The sequence below is a fragment of the Panulirus ornatus genome, chromosome 9, assembly GCF_036320965.1.
Source record: "Panulirus ornatus isolate Po-2019 chromosome 9, ASM3632096v1, whole genome shotgun sequence".
Classification (NCBI taxonomy): domain Eukaryota; kingdom Metazoa; phylum Arthropoda; class Malacostraca; order Decapoda; family Palinuridae; genus Panulirus; species Panulirus ornatus.
The window spans coordinates 6,506,709-6,532,123 of NC_092232.1; the positions used below are offsets into that span (position 1 = coordinate 6,506,709).

The 25,415-nt window shown below is 39.1% G+C and overlaps 1 protein-coding gene across 1 annotated transcript in view; it reads right to left on the bottom strand.

The window, feature by feature from the left end:
* Positions 1-25,415, bottom strand: part of Vinc (vinculin) — a 319,106-nt gene that overhangs the window by 55,147 nt on the left and 238,544 nt on the right. The window contains exons 17-19 of the mRNA XM_071664595.1: positions 2,944-3,006; positions 2,589-2,699; positions 2,145-2,219 (exon numbers count right to left, since the gene is read on the bottom strand). Of these exons, the coding sequence (XP_071520696.1) occupies positions 2,145-2,219; positions 2,589-2,699; positions 2,944-3,006 (249 nt within the window). The remainder of the gene's footprint in view (positions 1-2,144; positions 2,220-2,588; positions 2,700-2,943; positions 3,007-25,415) is intronic.

Here is a 25,415-nt window from a genome sequence, read left to right on the forward strand (position 1 = left end):
AAATGTCATCTTACTATATTACAAAAAATTTATAATGTTTCAACCAAAAATGAAATATAATTCCAAGATGTAAAAGTCTTTACATACATTTAAATTATAAAAATAGTGGGTCTTTTAGTATCATGATGAAAATTAAAATAAGATTTACCTACGATTTCATTTATCTAAAAATATGTTATCATTCTAACCATAGTCATTCATCTGCTAAAAGAGCCATGCACAGTACATCTCACAACTACTCAACATGCAAAAAAAAATATCATGCTTAACTTACAACAGTTAAGTCTAGTGTGTCGTGCTCTTAAACATTATTACAGACAGTCTGCAATACCTAGCAACATACTAATAATGCATCTGAACACATAATAATAATCATGCTACAGTTCAAACATATAGGAATATGTAATGCTGGTATAACTCAGCTGGAAAGAAATGGGTTTCATTAACTATGTGAAAATATATCTGAAATGATCAAATAGTGGAGAACTTGCAATACAGTTTATAGTGCTAAGATGTGCTATAGCAAGCACACTGCAGCTCACCCTCTTTGTGAGCATTACATGCCATGCCATGCATCAGACGTGACACTGGCAACTCAATCAAAATCAATATGTCAATGACAAGATACTATGGTTTTTGAGCACAGTCCAAGGATGTAACATTGTACTAAAAAAATAGAAATTACAGAAAAGATAGGATAATGATCACTATTTCGTCAACAAATGCTTAGAGAACGAAATTCTTAAATGATGAATATAGCTCAAGGCATGCAATATGATTTAACAAATGAAAAATCAATGACCAAATGATAACTGAAACCTTCAAACAATTTATTTCCCCAATGTGAGACAAAGAGTGTTCATTGCATTCTACCTAAAAATTGAATAATTTCTTGGTAGAACTCCTGAAAGAAAGACTGTAGTAAAAGACTACACAACCAGGAAAAGTGTAACACATGAAACTTTCCAATCCTGTATCTCTTAGATATGAATGCAACTACCTGCTACAATACAAGAGAGAGAGAGGATTCCTAAAAGATGGCTCTTGCACAATATATCTTTAAGCTGGCATGGCATGAGAGAGGATGACGGGGGATATTTTGGTTACTGTCCATTAACACAATAAATATTTTACAGAAAAGAAATGAGCTGTTTCTAAAATTAGGCAATCAGAAACATTTTTTTCTATAAAGACTATTCAATTTTGTGACTGACAAGTATATTTCTGGTTAGCTTACATAAAAATACTCATAAATCTCAAACTCACAGCATTACTCTGATGATGCTCCCTTTCCACTATTTAATCAATAATTCATATCCGTGACTGTAATACCCTTTAAAATTTCACTGCTTCCCCAATTCCACTCCCCTACTATTACCACTTCACATTGTTAGAGACAAAGCAACATGCAGAGTTCTTTGATATTTGATTCTTAAGTTGTGGGAATCAATTTTTACAGATATATCCAGAAAAGCTTTTAAATGACCATTCTTCTATGGCAGTGAGTAATACATTCACAGTATTTTTTTTTTTTTTTACATAAAAGAAGCATTTTATAAGTTACATGAAACTACTTAGTAAATGCTTCATCGACAGATATAACTTAAATTTTTTCTTCATTAAATATGTGTCTTTTTGATCATATGTTACTGGTCAGGGGAAGAATATTACCACACCCATGAATTCTTTATGCACCCAACTTATGACACACCAATGCTCAGCAAAATAGTGAAAATTTCAAGGTTTTAGTGGATTTTACTATTGTATGTCACGAATCTATTTGTAAGTACATTGGATTTAATTTTACACAAAAGTCTGGCAATTCAAATACAGAACTCTTGCTGGTAATAAGGTTAAAGATCTAGCCTCAGTACTAAGATGAAGAATGTTCCTGATTTGAGATCTCTAAACCTCACTTGTGTTACTGTTCAAAAATTCCTTCTGCTTATATCAGCAACAGAGATTTAGATGAAACAGTTAACCAGATAACAGGATTCAAGCAGAGGACAAACTGTGTAAGTGATTATTTCAATTTACATTCAAACAATAAAGTTCCAAAATTTCCCCCTTTAAGAAAGACAATCAAGACTGCAACATTCCAATCTGTCTTTATCCATCCCTAAACTCAGATAAAGCAAAACAACCTCTGTAGTGGGAATAAGGGTCCAACGGCAGTTCATCATCTGTGTAGCTGTCATAGTGAGCATCAGACGTGTCTCCTGAGGGCATTTAAGGAATGGCTTCAGTACAGTTTTCACAGGAACTTGTGTTTAACCTTTCAAATGTTTCACTATTTTTCAAGAGCTCCAAATTCTATGGATAACACTATATATTTGTTTATTATAAAGTGAAAATTTATAAAAGATTGCAGTGATCAAAGGTACACAACTACAAAAATAGTGAATTACATTTGAGTGTGAAAGTTAAATTTAGTGGATTTTGAAAATACAAGCTAAAATAAGTTACTTCCACTAAAAGCAAAAGTATATGTAGTTGTCTTTAGATTACCTTGATGAATGTGTTTGCAACAAATGAGCCTGATTATCAATTTTTGCATCACAAGTGCCTGAGAAAATTTTTTTAAGTACCTCGGCCCCACTTAGGCACAGCTGATAATAACCCTGCACTTGGAGATTGGAAGGAATGTGGCTGCTCCAGCGCACTGTATGGAGATGGAACACCCCCATGTTCATTGCCAACTGGAGTTGGGTACATGTAAAGGTTGTCAGTTACACCAATGAGAAAAGGATTTTTTTCTCCATTAAAAAGAAAAAAAGGTATTTTAGGAAATATCAAAAGTAGATTTTCTGCAATTATACAGCTAAAGCTAAATTATCAAAATTCAAATTTTCTACTATAAGAAAAATTATATAACAATCATCAGTATATAAAATCCTAATCCATTAAGGTATGTGCTATAAAAAAAAAATTGAAAATTAGTACCTATATCAGTATACAGAAGGGGATGAGAACCAGGGGCAAAGTGTCCATTACTGCTGCCATAATCTGTAACAAGCCCAAAAAATTCTTAATGAAAAAAATAAGTTAAATCTTTTTTTACAAACACCAGTTTCTACATTATGACAGAGGAGGCTAAAAATGAAATGCTTTGCAGCCATGTCCACTCAAAGAATCTGGACCCTACCATGAAAACTAAACTACCCAAATAAAATATTCTGCCTTCCAAGTAAATGTCCACTGCAAGCCAGTCAATCACGACTCTCTCTCTCTCTCTCTCTCTCTCTCTCTCTCTCTCTCTCTCAAAAAAAAAAAAAAAAAAAAAAAAAAAAAAGTAGGGGTGGAAGTGCCACATACAACTCACAGCCTAACACAAGGCAAATACATTTACTGGTTAAAACATTAAAAAAAAAAATGGCTCCAGACTTTCATTAGAAAAAAAAAATATAAAACTTGCTTATCAATCAAATAACAAAATGTTCCTCCACAAGAGTGAAACAGACAGTCTTCAAATTTGGAGATAGAAAAAGTATTTATTCTTCACCGATCAGAGGACACAAAACCTCAAGAGTATCCTCATCATGTAATGCTGCAAATTTCTGAAACTGGGAGACAGATATTGTCACCAGATGTCTTAAATGAATAATTTCATCAGCTTGAATAACAATCCAGAGACAAACTGTTCACCTAAAAATTAAAGTAACTACGTCACTGAGTAAAGACCAATATATCCATCACACCCAACAGGTATTGTAACTAACAGATTTCTAGAAACTCCTAAATTCATTTATAGATATGAGCAGGACAAACAGTACATCACATAAAAAATCTGAAGCAGTTTCAGACCAGAGCAAAACACTAACCGTGGTTTTACTTTAAGATTTCCACATACATCAATTCAATCAGTTTGCTGGGCTGTCTACTTAAAAAAAACAAAAAAAAATCACTATTTTACTTAAGAGCAAATGGCAATAAACAATCTTTTTTTTACATAAACACTTAGATACTGTAACTTCTGTCTACCTAGTATAATTCATCATTTCCCATTCGAGTGAAGTAAGTGAGGTTCATACATCCTATAAACATCACTCACAAATATCCTAAACCTTTGCCTTGTGTGTTTAAGTGAAATAAGAATTTCAGTACACATAAAGGTACCTCTTACTTTTCTACTTTATACAGTTAGATGATTCATCAAGTAAGGTCTGCATCTCCATTCCCCTAACTCCATACAGATTCTGCTTTCTTTACATCTGATCTCCTGTCATTTCTCTGGCATCATCTAAATCATCCCTAACCCTAATCATTTCCCCCACTACAACTATTCATCTTCTCCATGGTCTACCTCTCCTTACTGTATCTTGTACTTTACTTCTACAAACATCTTCATTACCAACAAATCATCTACCTTATGCTCTCAATGGCCATACCATCTTGAAAGAATTTCATCAATGCATTCTTCTAACAACCTCTTTGCACCATTTAATTCTAATTCTTACATCTTCAATATTTGTTCTGTCTATCCTCATAATTACAACTACACCATGCAAGTTATGCTCCTCTACTGGTCTTATATTTTACCTACCTATCAACTTGTGGCTCAAATGCATATATCAGTTTTGGAACAGTTTCTCCTTCATCAAACTTCTTGCACAAAATCTGATTATTTACCAAAGCTTTCTATATACCCTAGTGGTCTCCCTTGCATGACTCAATTTCCTCCTACAGCACTGTCATTATCATTCTCAATAAACTTGACTCCCAAATATTTAATCTCATTCACAACTTTCAGTTTTTCACAATACAAAACAATCTCACACTCTGATGTATTTCTTTGAAATACTAGCATTTCATTTTTGCTTGCATTAATTTCAGTACCCACCTTTAACACAAATAATTCAACAACTCCATTATTCTATCTAACTTCCTCATATCTACCCAATAGAATATCATCTGCACAAAATAAGTTTTACAACTTCCATTCTGTTCCTTTATGATTATGAATACAAGATCATCCATGCTGCTCTCATCACTTACAATGCCACATTCATAAAAACTATGATCGCACCAAATGACCCTGATGTACTTTCACAATTATCTAAATCCACAACATTTTTTTCTGTGTCATATGTCAGTTGTTGTTTGCTGATGATACAGCGCTGGTGGCTGATTCGGGTGAGAAACTGCAGAAGCTGGTGACTAAGTTTGGTAAAGTGTGTGAAAGAAGAAAGCTGAGAGTAAATGTGAATAAGAGCAAGGTTATTAGGTACAGTAGGGTTGAGGGACAAGTCAATTAGGAGGTAAGTTTGAATGGAGAAAAACTGGAGGAAGTGAAGTGTTTTAGATATATGGGAGTGAATCTGGCAGCAGATGGAACCATGGAAGCAGAAGTGAGTCACAGGGTGGGGGAGGGACAATGTTATATGATTGTGAGGCATGGACTATAGACAGGGTTGTGTGGAGGAGGGTGGATGTGTTGGAAATTAAATGTTTGAGGACGATATGCGGTGTGAGGTGGTTTGATTGAGTAAGTAATGAAAGGATAAGAGAAATATATTTATCTATTATACTTAACCGCCGTCTCCCACGTCAGCGAGGTAATGCAAGGATACAGATGAGGAATGGCCCAACCCACCCACATACACATGTATATATGTAAACCTCCACTCCCGCACATATACATACATATACATTTCAATGTATACATACATATGCATACACTGACATATACATATATACACATGTACATATTCATACTTGCTGCCTTCATCCATCCCCGATGCCACCCTGCCTCACATGAAATAGCATCCCCCAGTGAGGCAGTGCCAGGAACAGACAAAAAAAGGTCACATGTTCACATTCAGTCTCTAGCTGCCATATGTAATGTACTGAAACCACAAATCCCTTTCCACATCCAGGCCCAGACCTTTCCATGGTTTACCCCAGACACTTCAGGTGTCCTGGTTCAATCCATTGACAGCATGTCGACCCCAGTACACCACATCATTCCAATTCACTCTATTACTTGCATGCCTTTCACCCTCCTGTATGTTCAGGTCCCCAATCGCTCAAAATCTTTTTCACTCCATCCTTCCACCTACAATTTGGTCTCCTGCTTCTCCTTCTTTCCTCCACCTCTGCTATTCATGTGTGGCGGGATCGTGATGGGAATGGATGAAGATAGCAAGTATGAATATGTACATGTTAATATGTCTGTGTATGTATGTATACATTGAAATGTATATGTATCTATATGGGTGTTTATGTATATAAATATGTGTATGTGGGTTGTTGGGCCATTCTCTGCCTGTTTTCCTTGCGCTACCTTGCTGACCTGGGAAACAGCAATTAAGTATAACAATATATAATAATAATGTTTTCCTAAATCTACATCTGAGGTATGGTGTTTGCTTTCTCTTTTCTCTACTGCTCAGAAGCAGAAGTCTAATCTACATATCTCAACAACTTCCTAAATGATTCTCATTACTCATCTGCAAGGGACTCAGCAATCCCCTAAACATGTTCAACTACAGTCCTACCATATACCACAACAATAATTCTATTCCTTTTTGGGTCATAGGAGTTGCTACTCCTATGACCCAAAAAGGAACACAATTTTTTCTATCTCAGTTTACAAAATTTCATACAAAATTATCCACTGAAAAATTCTAAACAAGGAATGCTCCCAACTATTGAGGAATTAATCAACACAATGGATTAAATCCCATATAACCTCAAAAAGGGGTTTTTGACAGCTCATATGCCTTCACAAATGTGTACACTACTGTTCTTCAGAATCCATTACTTCCCAGTAAAATGGCCAACTTATAATATCTTACTACTTAGCTCCCAAAAGCATACTACTTAGCTCTCAAAAGCAGACTTTAATTTAGCAACCCAGAGATATAATGGATGGTAAGGTGTAGAATTAACTCTTGAGGTCCTCACCAGCAACTCCAGCAGAAAATGACTAGAGCTTGAGTTGAATGAATGAAGCACCAGTGGGCTAGGGATATGGAATGTGAATCAAAATTATTCTTGCCATCTAACTGCTCTTTCTCAGCATGCTGGCTGCAGTTGTAAGTTAAAGAGCCAGGTATGAATACGTCTGTGAATGCAACCTTTAAAACTGTTCCAAATCCCCCATACTGTCATGAATCTTCATATCTGCAGATTGGTTAGGCAAGCTTTAGCCTGAGGTTTTGCTTGACAATACAATGTCTGGGCACTCCCCAAGATAAACACAATTCCTTGCAAAAGAGATAGGAATCGGATTTCTCCTTAACTGCTTTATTTCAAAGAAATACAACATACATCCCATCTTAAACTCATTACCTCGAGATTCTTGAAGCATCACTCAACCCTGACTCCCCTGTGTAAGGTATATATTGGTGATGGGGATGCAAACTCTGTGGAATTCCATTTAGGGTCAAGGATGAATAAAGTGATGGTTGCCTGTCCTTGTTTAACCCTTAAAGACAGAGTCTTAATCTGAAGCACTATGTTTCATACGGTTTAATGAAATCCTTACTGATATTTTGACACTGCTTGGCGTTTTATGTTGCCTTGGTCACAATACATGCTTTATTCAGAGAATAACACTCTCTGTATGAATTTTTTTACATGTTTACAATTGTAAATATATGTTAAATTGTAACAATATATGTAGATATGTAAAGGGAGGCCATAAATAGTGCTGTCATGAAAGAAAGTTCCATCATGAGGCTCACTCTCAACTATTCTTTCTCTCAAGCCCTTGACTCCTAGATCTCCACTTCACTCCCCATCAATAGGCTGATTAATGCACACCACTAGGGCTATATCACAGCCATACAGAGTAAGTTATGTTGGCATGCTTGTAGATATCTTTTACATATACATGTATTTCTTTCATAAATAGTGATAAGTGACTTCACTGAGTTCACCCATGGGGTTTACTCCCTTTTAACCCCCTGCTATGCACTATCTTCCTTTACCCTTCTCCCTCCTCTGCTATGCCAACTGGGCAATCTCTGTATAAAGTTTTGGGCCAAACCATAGTCATGTATGTTATCTTTGCTAACTTGTTTGTAGAGATCAATCCCTTTCACATACATTTCATCTTATAAAGGGAAAGAGAGACTTTGAAGATGGTATTTTCATATCCATTCTGAGGTGGGAACACACAAATCCCAGCATTTAAGGGTAAATCTAATGACTGACCACCCACAGTGGAAATTTGTCTGGGAAATGTCAGATATTTATTGAGTTAATCTGGCTTTCATGTTGAATCATCTTGAACAAACATGGCTGCCTAGTATGAATCCATTAAATTCTATGTAGTGGAGATATAATTACTGGATATATAGATAACTACATACATAACCATCCATCAACACTTATTTTTCCAAATCCTAAAGGTACATTTCATTATTCATTTGCATAAAGTTTGCATATCTAAAAAATAAGGTTACAGAAAATCAGATACGTATTCGCATTTCCCTTTCATATATTCATTCCTAAGCTCTGTCCCTCTATGTATTATATATCAAATATACCACCAATGCATCATTAGTAAATAACATTCACCATCTGTAATACCATCTATGTCTCCTATCCATGTAGCCATAAAACCTTGAGACCTTATTCTCTAATTCATCCCTCCTTTTTCATACCTCTTTTTCTTGACATCCCATCTTCCCTTTGTCATTTCCTGTCATTTTCTCATGAATTCTGTACTCCTATTCTTCATTCTTTCAATTTCAATCCTCTTTTTCTGTAGTCTAAGCTCCCCTCAAATCCTCTCTTCCTTTGTACTAATGATTCATTATTATGTTAAGCCTACGAGTACAACTATATCTCAACCACCTGTAATCTCCTGATTAATCTAATAAGGTTGAGCAGCATACAAAAACACATTTGCCTCTTTAAACCCATATGGCCATACACACATACACCAATTTCTTTAGGAAACATTTTTCTACATATCCTAAAACTCATTCCTGATATTACATCCATAATCTATCACTACAACATTAACTGTCCATGTCCAAATATTGTGTTTTTAATCCACTTAACCATTTCTGTCCTAACTGCATTTACCCTATATTCAATATGCTTTTATACACACATCTAGGCTGGATCTTCTCGATACTTATTCATATGAACAACCAATCTCATATATATTCCCTTTGTCTGTACTTTCACCTAACCTTTGGCTTAATGGGAGTCAAAATGACACAATCTACCAATTCATCACTATGCAATATTAAGATTGAGAAAAGCTTACTGTTCATAAAAATGGAGCGCTATACAGGACCAGTTTGAGTCTATGTAAGAATTATTGCACAAAATTCATGTTGAACAAGAATTTTCTGAGAAAAATGCAGTAATGAAACCAGATAAGCCAATGTCACTGCACATCAGTAAACACAATATAAGTAAGCTATTTTCAACTCTATGAATAAAGCTCATATTTCTTGTCCCAACATAAGAGTACAAATAAAAAACTGCTTATTCCTCAAAAAAAAAAAGACACCATGCCACTAGACTAGATTCCTGAAAAGAGAATAAGGTATATCATATAAAGAGTCACCATGCCAGTGGCCAGTGGAGTACAAGCTGGAAGCTAGGCACACAATATTCATAACACCTCTCTATATGTAAGGGTGTTCAAAAGGAGTTGTTTTATGTTTTCTAGTCTCAGTTTCTAGATTCATTCCTGAAAAAATAATATGCTATGACCAACATGCTAAATAAGATAAGGGCATTCAATCATTCCTTTCCCAGCAAAACACATCTATTCTATGTAAATGTCACCTACAGTTTTTAAGTGTATCTCACCTTGCAAGTCTCCATAGTAATAAGGTGCTTGTGAAAAGATGATGGATATCACAATCACAACATGTGTATATTATGGTAGTTATCTTTTTTTCGAAGAATATGTCTGTTATTGGTAATATGAGGTGGAGTGGTCAGAGGCATCTCAAAATTGGCTAAATCTTTTCTTATTACCTAAAAAGGAAATCTAAGTTCATATTGTGTAATCATACCTTTATTTTTCACCATTCAGTTTGACTGGACTTATATTTTCAGTCTAGGTGTGAAAACAATACAGACAACCAGTTTTCCTGAGAATGGCACTGGTGGTCGTGTAAGATAGAAAAGAAAGTTACAAAAAGATGAGGAAACTTTTTCTTGTGAGTTTGCATTTATTCAATCATCAATTTAAGGACAACACAATAATAAAACAAAAGGAAAAACTGAAACATCAAAGAAAATAAATTGCAAATGCAAAATATCATTTACAATTTCTTCTTGATGAAGAGGAAAAAGCTCTAGCTCAACTTACATCAACCTTTTCTCTTTGCCTTAAACAAAGCTTGAAATTTTTACTCTGAACTTCAAGGAAGATTAAGAGCCAAAAATACATACTGATGTCCTATGTATAAAATAATCAGCTATTCTTGGACATAAGGGAGTTCTTACAATTGTAGTGTATCCAGAAAAGTGTGTATGAATCCATTGGTATAAAGTATTCCTTTTCCATTCATCCACCTTTGCAGACAGTAAGCTTCCTGCAGATATGTACATATAATGTCAAACATTTCTAAATTTTCAATACATATTCCCTTAAATCAAGCTGTAGCTCCAAAACAAAATAAGCCTCATGTATCATATAAATAAGCATTAAAAAAGTGAAATGCATCTAGTTTGTTTCAGTACAACTATCATAGATGAAAGTACACTTTATTCAGTAACACACTGGTAGACTAGAGCCACCAATATCAAAAAAGAAGAATGAGATGAATATCAGTATAAAAAAATCATCAAACACCCAGACTCCCAATGAAGGTTTACTCTGGCTGGCTGAATGGATACTCCAGTCCCCGAGATGTCTCCCAAACACTCTCTAATTCAATATGACCCTAAACTTGTCAGTTTTCCATTTACCAATCACTTTAAATTATCTTCCCCTTAAAACTTTCCCTCCCCTACCTTCATGACCTTACTGACCATTCTAGAGGCATCAGCGACCAAGTGGAAATGGTACACGGGACATGTAAAAATGAGGTACTGCAGCATAGTTGGCATGATAGCTTTGTACTTGAACCACTTGGCTGTATTTAGAGAGGCTTTCCCAACAGTAATTATACAATCTTAAGGGTGGTCGTAATACCAATTCATGCTTCGATGGAGTCCTTAAACTTTACATGATAACTGACATAAATTGATAATTGTTTCTCTTGGAAACAGCAACTGACATCATCTGATATTCTAACTCTGTCTGTCTCTGTTTAAATATCTAATTGACATCATAATGTTGGTATACCATAGATGTCTCTTCCTTTTCTGTTACAAGAAAGGCACAGGAGATCTCTGCTCTCCTCAACACCCTCACGACCACCATTATTAAAAGACAGCTCTCCACCTGCATGTTGCGTGTACATGATGACCCCATAGAAAATACAAAGATTACTGGATGATTTATATAATTAGGGGGTCAATTACAATATGCATACAAGTGTGAGGAAATTAAAAATAATAACACAAGAAATGTAAAGAAATGAGACTTAGAAAATTATTTCAGTAGGATTTCATAAGCAAGAAGGAGGCCTGCATGGGAAGGGGTCATCCTCACTATACTCATACATGTAGATCAAATTACATAAAAATTGCATCTCATTTTTTCTGTAATTTTTTCTTTGTATGATGACAGGGTAATGGAGGCCATAATAAAATATGGTATGTATTACTATTTTTTCTTATTATACTTTGTCACTGTCTCCCGCGTTAGCAAGGTAGCGCAAGGAAACAGACGAAAGAAATGGCCCAACCCACCCACATACTCATGTATATACATACACGTCCACACACAGCACATATACATACCTATACATCTCAACGTATACATATATATACATACACAGACATATACATACATACACTTGTACATAATTCATACTGTCTGCCCTTATTCATTCCCACCGCCACCCCACCACACATGAAATGGCAACACCCTCTTCTGCTCTTTCAACCACACTCTTTTCATTACCACACATCTCTCTTACCCTTTCATTACTTACTCTATCAAACCACCTCACACCACATATTGTCCTCAAACATCTCATTTCCAGCACATCCACCCTCCTCCGCACAACTCTATCTATAGCCCATGCCTCGCAACCGGATAACATTGTTGGAACCACTGTTCCTTCAAACATACCCATTTTTGCTTTCCAGGATAACGTTCTCGACTTCCACACGTTTTTCAATGCTCCCAGAACTTTCGCCCCCTCCCCCACCCTATGATTCACTTCCGCTTCCATGGTTCCATCCGCTGCCAAATCCACTCCCAGATATCTAAAACACTTCACTTCCTCTAGTTTTTCCCCATCCAAACTTACCTCCCAATAGACTTGTCCCTCAACCCTACTGAACCTAATAACCTTGCTCTTGTTCACATTTACTCTCAGCTTCCTTCTTTTGCGCACTTTACCAAACTCAGTCACCAGCTTCTGCAGTTTCTTACCCAAATCAGCCACCAGCGCTGTATCATCAGCAAACAATGACTGACTCACATCCCAAGACCTCTCATTCACAACAGACTGCATACTTGCCCCTATCTCCAAAACTCTTGCATTCACCTCCCTAACAACCCCATCCATAAACAAATTAAACAACCATGGACACATCACGCACCCCTGCCACAAACCAACATTCACTGAGAACCAATCACTTTCCTCTCTTCCTAAATGTACACATGCCTTACATCCTCGATAAAAACTTTTCACTGCTTCTAACAATTTACCTCTCACACCATATATTCTTAATACCTTCCACAGAGCATCTCTATCAACTCTATCATGTGCCTTCTCCAGATCTATAAATGCTACATACAAATCCATTTGCTTTTCTAAGTATTTCTCACATACATTTGTCAAAGCAAACACCTGATTCACACATCCTCTACAATTTTTGAAACTACACTGCTCTTCCCCAATCTGATGCTCTGTACATGCCTTCACCCTGTCAATCAATACCCTCCCATATAATTTCCCAGGAATACTCAACAAACTTATACCTCTATAATTTGAGCACTAACTTTTATCCCCTTTGCCTTTGTACAATGGCACTATGCAAGCATTCCGCCAGTCCTCAGGCACCTCACCATGAGTCATACATACATTAAATAACCTTACCAACCAGTCAACAATACAGTCACCCCCTTCTTTAATAAATTCCACTGCAATACCATCCAAACCGGCTGCCTTGCCGGCTTTCATCTTCCACAAAGCTTTTACTACCTCTTCTCTGTTTACCAAATCATTCTCCCTAACCCTCTCACTTTGTATAAGGCTAAAATATTTCTAAAGAATGAAACACTCCAAAATCCTTCCCAAACGTTCTAACCGCTCACAGTTCTTACACTTATCTGCATTCTTGTGTGAAGTGTGATATTTTTGAACATATTCATATTTGTCACCATTAACATTGTGCCTGTGAATGAAATGAAAGCAGAGTGTGAAACTATGTTCAGTGTAAAGAGAGAAAACTCCTTCAATATCCCAATAGAAAAAAAAGAAAAATCCTTCAATATCCCAATAGAAAAAAAGAGAGAAAAATCCTTCAATATCTCAATATACCTCCTCCACTTACCAGCCAATCTACCTCACAATGAATTTCAGCATGAAAGGTGTAATATTTCTAGATATAGTCTTCTTTTTTACCATCAAAGCTGTGCATGTGCAAGATAAAAGAAAATAATACAGTCAGAAAATAAGTTCAAAAGAATGAAAAAACATCATCACTAATATTCTTTCTTACTGGAAACCATCAAACATATCATCCACAACCTACTATGCCCCTTGTTTATCAGTGGACAAGGCAAAAATGATGTTTACTAAAACTTTCTGCATATTTTCTGATACTTTTGAATGCTAAGCTATTATTTCATGGAGGATTTTCTTTTTCGCTCACCATATAATGACTGTTCTTAACCCAAGAATACCACCAACTCATACCTTTCCCATCCAACAGTTTAAAGTAGTGCTGGGGATTTCACTCTGCTCATACATGTATACCCCAATCCCAACCTTGAAAAAGGACAAAACTTTAAGTACTGTTGCTGTAGTTCATCTTCAATCCTAATAATAGAGGTCTGTGATAGCAAAGGGTCTGACACATCCATTAATCCTTTTTATCGTATTTTTTTCTTTATCAAGCGAATCCTAACTTTTTCAATCTTTCATTATTCATTAGACTTAATTGCCGTTTCCCACAGCATTCAGACAGTGTCAGGAAACTGATGAAGAAAGAGCCATCCATTTATATATATATATACACACACACACACACACACACACAAAAAAAAAAAAAAAAAAAAAGGAAGGGAGCGGAGGGCTGGAAATCCTCCGCTCTCTCTTTTTTTTTCAATTTTTCCTAAAGAAGGAACAGAGAAGGGGGCCAGGTGAGGATATTCCCTCAAAGGCCCAGTCCTCTGTTCTTAACGCTACCTCACTATCGCGGGAAATAGTGAATAGTATGAAAGAAAGAAAATATATATATTTATTTATTTTGCTTTGTCTCTGTCTCCCGCGCTTGCGAGGTGGCGCAAGGAAACAGTCGAAAGAAATGGCCCAACCCACCCCCATACACATGTATATACATACACGTCCACACACGCAAACATACATACCTATGCATCTCAATGTACACATATATATACACACACACAGACATATACATATATATACATGTACATAATTCATAGTCTGCCCTTATTTATTCCCATCGCCACCTCACCACACATATAATAACATCCCCCTCCCCCCTCATGTGTGCGAGGTAGTGCTAGGAAAAGACAACAAAGGCCCCATTCATTCACACTCAGTCTCTAGCTGTCATGTAATAATGCCCGAAACCACAGCTCCCTTTCCACATCCAGGCCCCACAAAACTTTCCATGGATTACCCCAGACGCTTCACATGCCCTGGTTCAATCCACTGACAGCACGTCGACCCCGGTATACCACATTGTTCCAATTCACTCTATTCCTTGCACGCCTTTCACCCTCCTGCATGTTCAGGTCCCGATCACTCAAAATCTTTTTCACTCGCATCTTTCCACCTCCAATTTGGTCTCCCACTTCTCCTCGTTCCCTCCACCTCTGACACATATATCCTCTTTCTCAATCTTTCCTCACTCATTCTCTCCATGTGACCAAACCATTTCAAGACATATATATATATATATATATATATATATATATATATATATATATATATATATATATATATATATATATTTTTTTTTTTTTTTTTTGCTTTGTCGCTGTCTCCCGCGTTTGCGAGGTAGCGCAAGGAAACAGACGAAAGAAATGGCCCAACCCACCCCCATACACATGCCTTGATTCAATCCACTGACAGCACGTCAACCCCGGTATACCACATCGCTCCAATTCACTCTATTCTTTGCCCTCCTTTCACCCTCCTGCATGTTCAGGCCCCGATCACACAAAATCTTTTTCACTCCATCTTTCCACCTCCAATTTGGTCTCCCTCTTCTCCTCGTTCCCTCCACCTCCGACACATATATCCTCTTGGTCAATCTTTCCTCACTCATTCTCTCCATGTGACCAAACCATTTCAAAACACCCTATTCTGCTCTCTCAACCACGCTCTTTTTATTTCCACACATCTCTCTTACCCTTACGTTACTTACTCGATCAAACCACCTCACACCACACATTGTCCTCAAACATCTCATTTCCAGCACATCCATCCTCCTGCGCACAACTCTATCCATAGTCCACACCTCGCAACCATACAACATTGTTGGAACCACTATTCCTTCAAACATACCCATTTTTGCTTTCCGAGATAATGTTCTCGACTTCCACACATTCTTCAAGGCTCCCAGAATTTTCGCCCCCTCCCCCACCCTATGATCCACTTCCGCTTCCATGGTTCCATCCGCTGCCAGATCCACTCCCAGATATCTAAAACACTTCACTTCCTCCAGTTTTTCTCCATTCAAACTCACCTCCCAATTGAATTGACCCTCAACCCTACTGTACCTAATAACCTTGCTCTTATTCACATTTACTCTTAACTTTTTCCTTTCACACACTTTACCAAACTCAGTCACCAGCTTCTGCAGTTTCTCACATGAATCAGCCACCAGCGCTGTATCATCAGCGAACAACAACTGACTCACTTCCCAAGCTCTCTCATCCCCAACAGACTTCATACTTACCCCTCTTTCCAAAACTCTTGCATTCACCTCCCTAACAACCCCATCCATAAACAAATTAAACAACCATGGAGACATCACACACCCCTGCCGCAAACCTACATTCACTGAGAACCAATCACTTTCCTCTCTTCCTACACGTACACATGCCTTACATCCTCGATAAAAACTTTTCACTGCTTCTAACAACTTGCCTCCCACACCATATATTCTTAATACCTTCCACAGAGCATCTCTATCAACTCTATCATATGCCTTCTCCAGATCCATAAATGCTACATACAAATCCATTTGCTTTTCTAAGTATTTCTCACATACATTCTTCAAAGGAAACACCTGATCCACACATCCTCTACCACTTCTGAAACCACACTGCTCTTCCCCAATCTGATGCTCTGTACATGCCTTCACCCTCTCAATCAATACCCTCCCATATAATTTGCCAGGAATACTCAACAAACTTATACCTCTGTAATTTGAGCACTCACTCTTATCCCCTTTGCCTTTGTACAATGGCACTATGCATGCATTCCGCCAATCCTCAGGCACCTCACCATGAGTCATACATACATTAAATAACCTTACCAACCAGTCAACAATACAGTCACCCCCTTTTTTAATAAATTCCACTGCAATACCATCCAAACCTGCTGCCTTGCCGGCTTTCATCTTCCGCAAAGCTTTTACTACCTCTTCTCTGTTTACCAACTCATTTTCCCTAACCCTCGCACTTTGCACACCACCTCGACCAAAACACCCTATATCTGCCACTCTATCATCAAACACATTCAACAAACCTTCAAAATACTCACTCCATCTCCTTCTCACATCACCACTACTTGTTATCACCTCCCCATTTGCGCCCTTCACTGAAGTTCCCATTTGCTCCCTTGTCTTACGCACTTTATTTACCTCCTTCCAGAACATCTTTTTATTGTCCCTAAAATTTAATATATATATATATATATATATATATATATATATATATATATATATATGGGAGCAGGGGGCTGGAAATCCTCCCCTCTCGTTTTTTTTTAAATTTTCCAAAAGAAGGAACAGAGAAGGGGGCCATATGAGGATATTCCCTCAAAGGCCCAGTCCTCTGTTCTTAACGCTACCTCGCTAATGCGGGAAATGGCGAATAGTATGAAAAAAAAAAAAAAAATATATATATATATATATATATATTGGCGGAATGCGTGCATAGTGCCATTGTACAAAGGCAAAGGGGATAAGAGTGACTGCTCAAATTACAGAGGTATAAGTTTGTTGAGTATTCCTGGTAAATTATATGGGAGGGTATTGATTGAGAGGGTGAAGGCATGTACAGAGCATCAGATTGGGGAAGAGCAGTGTGGTTTCAGAAGTGGTAGAGGATGTGTGGATCAGGTGTTTGCTTTGAAGAATGTATGTGAGAAATACTTAGAAAAGCAAATGGATTTGTATGTAGCATTTATGGATCTGGAGAAGGCATATGATAGAGTTGATAGAGATGCTCTGTGGAAGGTATTAAGAATATATGGTGTGGGAGGAAAGTTGTTAGAAGCAGTGAAAAGTTTTTATCGAGGATGTAAGGCATGTGTACGTGTAGGAAGAGAGGAAAGTGATTGGTTCTCAGTGAATGTAGGTTTGCGGCAGGGGTGTGTGATGTCTCCATGGTTGTTTAATTTGTTTATGGATGGGGTTGTTAGGGAGGTAAATGCAAGAGTTTTGGAAAGAGGGGCAAGTATGAAGTCTGTTGGGGATGAGAGAGCTTGGGAAGTGAGTCAGTTGTTGTTCGCTGATGATACAGCGCTGGTGGCTGATTCATGTGAGAAACTGCAGAAGCTGGTGACTGAGTTTGGTAAAGTGTGTGGAAGAAGAAAGTTAAGAGTAAATGTGAATAAGAGCAAGGTTATTAGGTACAGTAGGGTTGAGGGTCAAGTCAATTGGGAGGTGAGTTTGAATGGAGAAAAACTGGAGGAAGTGAAGTGTTTTAGATATCTGGGAGTGGATCTGGCAGCGGATGGAACCATGGAAGCGGAAGTGGATCATAGGGTGGGGGAGGGGGCGAAAATTCTGGGGGCCTTGAAGAATGTGTGGAAGTCAAGAACATTATCTCGGAAAGCAAAAATGGGTATGTTTGAAGGAATAGTGGTTCCAACAATGTTGTATGGTTGCGAGGCGTGGGCTATGGATAGAGTTGTGCGCAGGAGGATGGATGTGCTGGAAATGAGATGTTTGAGGACAATGTGTGGTGTGAGGTGGTTTGATCGAGTGAGTAACGTAAGGGTAAGAGAGATGTGTGGAAATAAAAAGAGCGTGGTTGAGAGAGCAGAAGAGGGTGTTTTGAAGTGGTTTGGGCACATGGAGAGAATGAGTGAGGAAAGATTGACCAAGAGGATATATGTGTCGGAGGTGGAGGGAACGAGGAGAAGAGGGAGACCAAATTGGAGGTGGAAAGATGGAGTGAAAAAGATTTTGTGTGATCGGGGCCTGAACATGCAGGAGGGTGAAAGGAGGGCAAGGAATAGATTGAATTGGAGCAATGTGGTATACCGGGGTTGACGTGCTGTCAGTGGATTGAATCAAGGCATGTGAAGCGTCTGGGGTAAACCATGGAAAGCTGTGTAGGTATGTATATTTGCGTGTGTGGACGTATGTATATACATGTGTATGGGGGGGGGTTGGGCCATTTCTTTCGTCTGTTTCCTTGCGCTACCTCGCAAACGCGGGAGACAGCGACAAAGTATAAAAAAAAAAAATATATATATATATATATATATATATATATATATATATATATATATATATAAGTTTTTATCGAGGATGTAAGGCATGTGTACGTGTAGGAAGAGAGGAAAGTGATTGGTTCTCAGGGAATGTAGGTTTGCGGCAGGGGTGTGTGATGTCTCCATGGTTGTTTAATTTGTTTCTGGATGGGGTCGTTAGGGAGGTGAATGCAAGAGTTTTGGAAAGAGGGGCAAGTATGAAGTCTGTTAGGGATGAGAGAGCTTGTGAAGTGAGTCAGTTGTTGTTTGCTGATGATACAGCGCTGGTGGCTGATTCATGTGAGAAACTGCAGAAGCTGGTGACTGAGTTTGGTAAAGTGTGTGAAAGAAGAAAGTTAAGAGTAAATGTGAATAAGAGCAAGGTAATTAGGTACAGTAGGGTTGAGGGTCGTCAATTGGGAGGTAAGTTTGAATGGAGAAAAACTGGAGGAAGTAAAGTGTTTTAGATATCTGGGAGTGGATCTGGCAGTGGATGGAACCATGGAAGCGGAAGTGGATCATAGAGTGGGGGAGGGGGCGAAAATCCTAGGAGCCTTGAAGAATGTGTGGAAGTCGAGAACATTATCTCGGAGAGCAAAAATGGGTATGTTTGTAGGAATAGTGGTTCCAACAATGTTGTATGGTTGCGAGGCGTGGGCTATGGATAGAGTTGTGCGCAGGAGGATGGATGTGCTGGAAATGAGATGTTTGAGGACAATGTGTGGTGTGAGGTGGTTTGATCGAGTAAGTAACGTAAGGGTAAGAGAGATGTGTGGAAATAAAAAGAGCGTGGTTGAGAGAGCAGAAGAGGGTGTTTTGAAATGGTTTGGGCACATGGAGAGAATGAGTGAGGAAAGATTGACCAAGAGGATATATGTGTCGGAGGTGGAGGGAACGAGGAGAAGTGGGAGACCAAATTGGAGGTGGAAAGATGGAGTGAAAAAGATTTTGTGTGATCGGGGCCTGAACATGCAGGAGGGTGAAAGGCGGGCAAGGAATAGAGTGAATTGGATCGATGTGGTATACCGGGGTTGACGTGCTGTCAGTGGATTGAATCAGGGCATGTGAAGCGTCTGGGGTAAACCATGGAAAGCTGTGTAGGTATGTATATTTGCATGTGAGGACGTATGTATATACATGTGTATGGGGGTGGGTTGGGCCATTTCTTTCGTCTGTTTCCTTGTGCTACCTCGCAAACGCGGGAGACAGCGACAAAGCAAAAAAAAAAAAATATATATATATATATATATATATATATATGTGAGAAATACTTAGAAAAGCAAATGGATTTGTATGTAGCATTTATGGATCTGGAGAAGGCATATGATAGAGTTGATAGAGATGCTCTGTGGAAGGCATTAAGAATATATGGTGTGGGAGGCAAGTTGTTAGAAGCAGTGAAAAGTTTTTATCGAGGATGTAAGGCATGTGTACGTGTAGGAAGAGAGGAAAGTGATTGGTTCTCAGTGAATGTAGGTTTGCGGCAGGGGTGTGTGATGTCTCCATGGTTGTTTAATTTGTTTATGGATGGGGTTCTTAGGGAGGTGAATGCAAGAGTTTTGGAAAGAGGGGCAAGTATGAAGTCAGTTGTGGATGAGAGAGCTTGGGAAGTGAGTCAGTTGTTGTTCGCTGATGATACAGCGCTGGTGGCTGATTCATGCAAGAAACTGCAGAAGCTGGTGACTGAGTTTGGTAAAGTGTGTGAAAGAAGAAAGTTAAGAGTAAATGTGTATAAGAGCAAGGTTATTAGGTACAGTAGGGTTGAAGGTCAAGTCAATTGGGAGGTAAGTTTGAATGGAGAAAAACTGGAGGAAGTTAAGTGTTTTAGATATCTGGGAGTGGATCTGGCAGTGGATGGAACCATGGAAGCGGAAGTGGATCATAGGGTGGGGGAGGGGGCGAAAATTCTGGGAGCCTTGATGAATGTGTGGAAGTCGAGAACATTATCTTGGAAAGCAAAAATGGGTATGTTTGAAGGAATAGTGGTTCCAACAATGTTGTATGGTTGCGAGGCGTGGGCTATGGATAGAGTTGTGCGCAGGAGGATGGATGTGCTGGAAATGAGATGTTTGAGGACAATGTGTGGTGTGAGGTGGTTTGATCGAGTAAGTAACGTAAGGGTAAGAGAGATGTGTGGAAATAAAAAGAGCGTGGTTGAGAGAGCAGAAGAGGGTGTTTTGAAATGGTTTGGGCACATGGAGAGAATGAGTGAGGAAAGATTGACCAAGAGGATATATGTGTCGGAGGTGGAGGGAATGAGGAGAAGTGGGAGACCAAATTGGAGGTGGAAAGATGGAGTGAAAAAGATTTTGAGTGATCGGGGCCTGAACATGCAGGAGGGTGAAAGGCGGGCAAGGAATAGAGTGAATTGGATCGATGTGGTATACTGGGGTTGACGTGCTGTCAGTGGATTGAATCAGGGCATGTGAAGCATCTGGGGTAAACCATGGAAAGCTGTGTGGGGCCTGGATGTGGAAAGGGAGCTGTGGTTTCAGGCATTATTGCATGACAGCTAGAGACTGAGTGTGAACGAATGAGGCCTTTGTTGTCTTTTCCTAGCGCTACCCCGCACACATGAGGGGGGAGGGGGATGGTATTCCATGTGTGGTGGGGTGGTGATGGGAATGAATAAAGGCAGACAGTGTGAATTGAGTGCATGGGTATATATGTATGTGTCTGTGTGTGTATATATATGTGTACATTGAGATGTATAGGTACGTATATTTGCGTGTGTGGACGTGTGTGTATATACATGTGTATGGGGGTGGGTTGGGCCATTTCTTTCGTATGTTTCCTTGCGCTACCTTGCAAACGCGGGAGACAGCGACAAAGCAAAATAAATAAATAAAATAAATATATATATATAGAAGAAGTAAGAAGTAAGATTATTAGTGAAAGAGAAGAGAGAGGCATTTGGACAATTTTTGCAGGGAAATAATGCAAATGACTGGGATATGTATAAAAAAAAAAAGAGGCAGAAGGTCAAGAGAAGGGTGCAAGAGGTGGAAAAAGAGGGCAAATGAGAGTTGGGGTGAGAGAGTATCATTAAATTTTAGGGAGAATAAAAAGATATTTTGGAAGGGGGTAAATAAAGTGCGTAAGACAAGGGAACAAATGGGAACATCAGTAAAGTGGGCTAATGGGGAGGTAATAACATGTAGTGGTGATGTGAGAAGGAGATGGAGTGAGTATTTTGAAAGTCTGTTGAATGTATTTGATGACAGAGTGGCAGATATAGGGTGTATTGGTCGAGATGGTGTGCAAAGTGAGAAGGTTAGGGAGAATGATTTGGTAAACACAGAAGAGGTAGTAATAGTTGTGTGGCAGATGAAAGCTGGCAAGGCAGCAGGTTTGGATTGTATTGCAGTGGAATTTATTAAAAAAGGGGGTGACTGTACTGTTGACTGATTGGTAAAGTTATGTAATGTATGTATGACTCATGGTGAGGTGCCTGAGGATTGGTGGAATGCTTGCATAGTGCCATTGTACAAAGGCAAAGGGGATAAAAGTGAGTGCTCAAATTACAGAGGGATAAGTTTGTTGAGTATTCCTGGGAAATTATATGGGAGGGTATTGATTTAGAGGGTGAAGGTACGTACAGAGTATCAGATTGGGGAAGAGCAGTGTGGTTTCAGAAGTGGTAGAGGATGTGTGGATCAGGTGTTTGCTTTGGAAAATGTATGTGAGAAATACTTAGAAAAGCAAATGGATTTGTATGTAGCATTTATGGATCTGGAGAAGGCATATGATAAGAGTTGATAGAGATGCTCTGTGGAAGGTATTAAGAATGTATGGTGTGGGAAGCAAGTTGTAAGAAGCAGTGAAAAGTTTTTATCGAGGATGTAAGGCATGTGTACGAGTAGGAAGAGAGGAAAGTGATTGGTTCTCAGTGAATGTAGGTTTCTGGCAGGGGTGCGTGATGTCTCCATGGTTGTTTAATTTGTTTATGGATGGGGTTGTTAGGGAGGTGAATGCAAGAGTTTTGGAAAGAGGGGCAAGTATGCAGTCTGTTGTGGATGAGAGAGCTTGGTTAGTGAGTCAGTTGTTGTTCGCTGATGATACAGTGCTGGTGGCTGATTTGGGTGAGAAACTGCAGAAGCTGGTGACTGAGTTTGGTAAAGTGTGTGAAAGAAGAAAGCTGAGAGTAAATCTGAATAAGAGCAAGGTTATTAGGTACAGTAGGGTTGAGGGACAAGTCAACTGGGAGATAAGTTTAAATGGAGAAAAACTGTCGCTGTCTCCAGCGTTAGCGAGGTAGAGCAAGGAGACAGACGAAAGAATGGCCCAACCCACCCACATACACATGTATATACATACACATCCACACACGCACATATACATACCTATACATTTCAATGTATACATATATATATATACATACACACCTGAAATGACACACTCCCCCCTCCTCCAACTCACGCGCGAGGTAGCGCTAGGAAAGGACAACAAGGGCCACATTCATTCACACTCAGTCTCTAGCTGTCATGTATAATGAACAGAAACCACAGCTCCCTTTCCACATCTAGGCCCCACAAAACTTTCCATGGTTTACCCCAGATGCTTCACATGCCCTGGTTCAATCCATTGACAGCACATCGACCCTGGTATACCACATCGTTCCAAATCACTCTATTCCTTGCAAGCCTTTCACCCTCCTGCATGTTGAGGCCCCGGTCGCTCAAAATCTTTTTCACTCCATCCTTCCACCTCAATTTGGTCTCCCACTTCTCCTCGTTCCCTCCACCTCTGACACACATATCCTCTTTGACAATCTTTCCTCACTCATTCCATGTGACCAAACCATTTCAATACACCCCCTTCTGTTCTCTCAACCACACTCTTTTTATTACCACACATCTCTCTTACCCTAATATTACTTACTCGATCAAACCACCTCACACCACATATTGTCCTCAAACATCTCATTTCCAACACATTCACCCTCCTCCGCATAACCCTATCTGTAGCCCATGCCTTGCAACCATATAACCATATAACATTGGGCTGAACTACGACACATGAATCATTAAAATTAAACCATGGAATAGCCTGTGGGGTCTGACTGTACAAGGTAGGTCCTGGTTTCATTGAATCATTACATGGTAACATCGAGGATGTAAGGCATGTGTATGTGTAGGAAGAGAGGAAAGTGATTGGTTCTCAGTGAATGTAGGTTTGCGGCAGGGGTGTGTGATGTCTCCATGGTTGTTTAATTTGTTTATGAATGGGGTTGTTAGGGAGGTGAATGCAAGAGTTTTGGAAAGAGGGGCAAGTATGAAGTCTGTTGGGGATGAGAGAGCTTGGGAAGTGAGTCAGTTGTTGTTCGCTGATGATACAGCGCTGGTGGCTGATTCATGTGAGAAACTGCAGAAGCTGGTGACTGAGTTTGGTAAAGTGTGTGGAAGAAGAAAGTTAAGAGTAAATGTGAATAAGAGCAAGGTTATTAGGTACAGTAGGGTTAAGGGTCAAGTCAATTGGGAGGTGAGTTTGAATGGAGAAAAACTGGAGGAAGTGAAGTGTTTTAGATATCTGGGAGTGGATCTGGCAGCGGATGGAACCATGGAAGCGGAAGTGGATCATAGGGTGGGGGAGGGGGTGAAAATTCTGGGGGCCTTGAAGAATGTGTGGAAGTCGAGAACATTATCTCGGAAAGCAAAAATGGGTATGTTTGAAGGAATAGTGGTTCCAACAATGTTGTATGGTTGCGAGGCGTGGGCTATGGATAGAGTTGTGCGCAGGAGGATGGATGTGCTGGAAATGAGATGTTTGAGGACAATGTGTGGTGTGAGGTGGTTTGATCGAGTGAGTAACGTAAGGGTAAGAGAGATGTGTGGAAATAAAAAGAGCGTGGTTGAGAGAGCAGAAGAGGGTGTTTTGAAGTGGTTTGGTCACATGGAGAGAATGAGTGAGGAAAGATTGACCAAGAGGATATATGTGTCGGAGGTGGAGGGAACGAGGAGAAGAGGGAGACCAAATTGGAGGTGGAAAGATGGAGTGAAAAAGATTTTGTGTGATCGGGGCCTGAACATGCAGGAGGGTGAAAGGAGGGCAAGGAATAGAGTGAATTGGAGCGATGTAGTATACCGGGGTTGACGTGCTGTCAGTGGATTGAATCAAGGCATGTGAAGCGTCTGGGGTAAACCATGGAAAGCTGTGTAGGTATGTATATTTGCGTGTGTGGACGTATGTATATACATATGTATGGGGGGGGTTGGGCCATTTCTTTCGTCTGTTTCCTTGCGCTACCTCGCAAACGCGGGAGACAGCGACAAAGTATAACAAATAAATATAGAAAATAAAGAACAGATGCATGCAAATGAAGGTAGAGTTCATTTTTTCCTGATGCTACTTCAGTAAGACAGGAGAAGCAATTCCGTGTTTAAAAAAAAACTGATACCCTATGCTTATTAGAAATTCTAAGGGAAAGCATTTCATCAAAGCATAAAAACCAACAATGTTCGTGAATCTTAT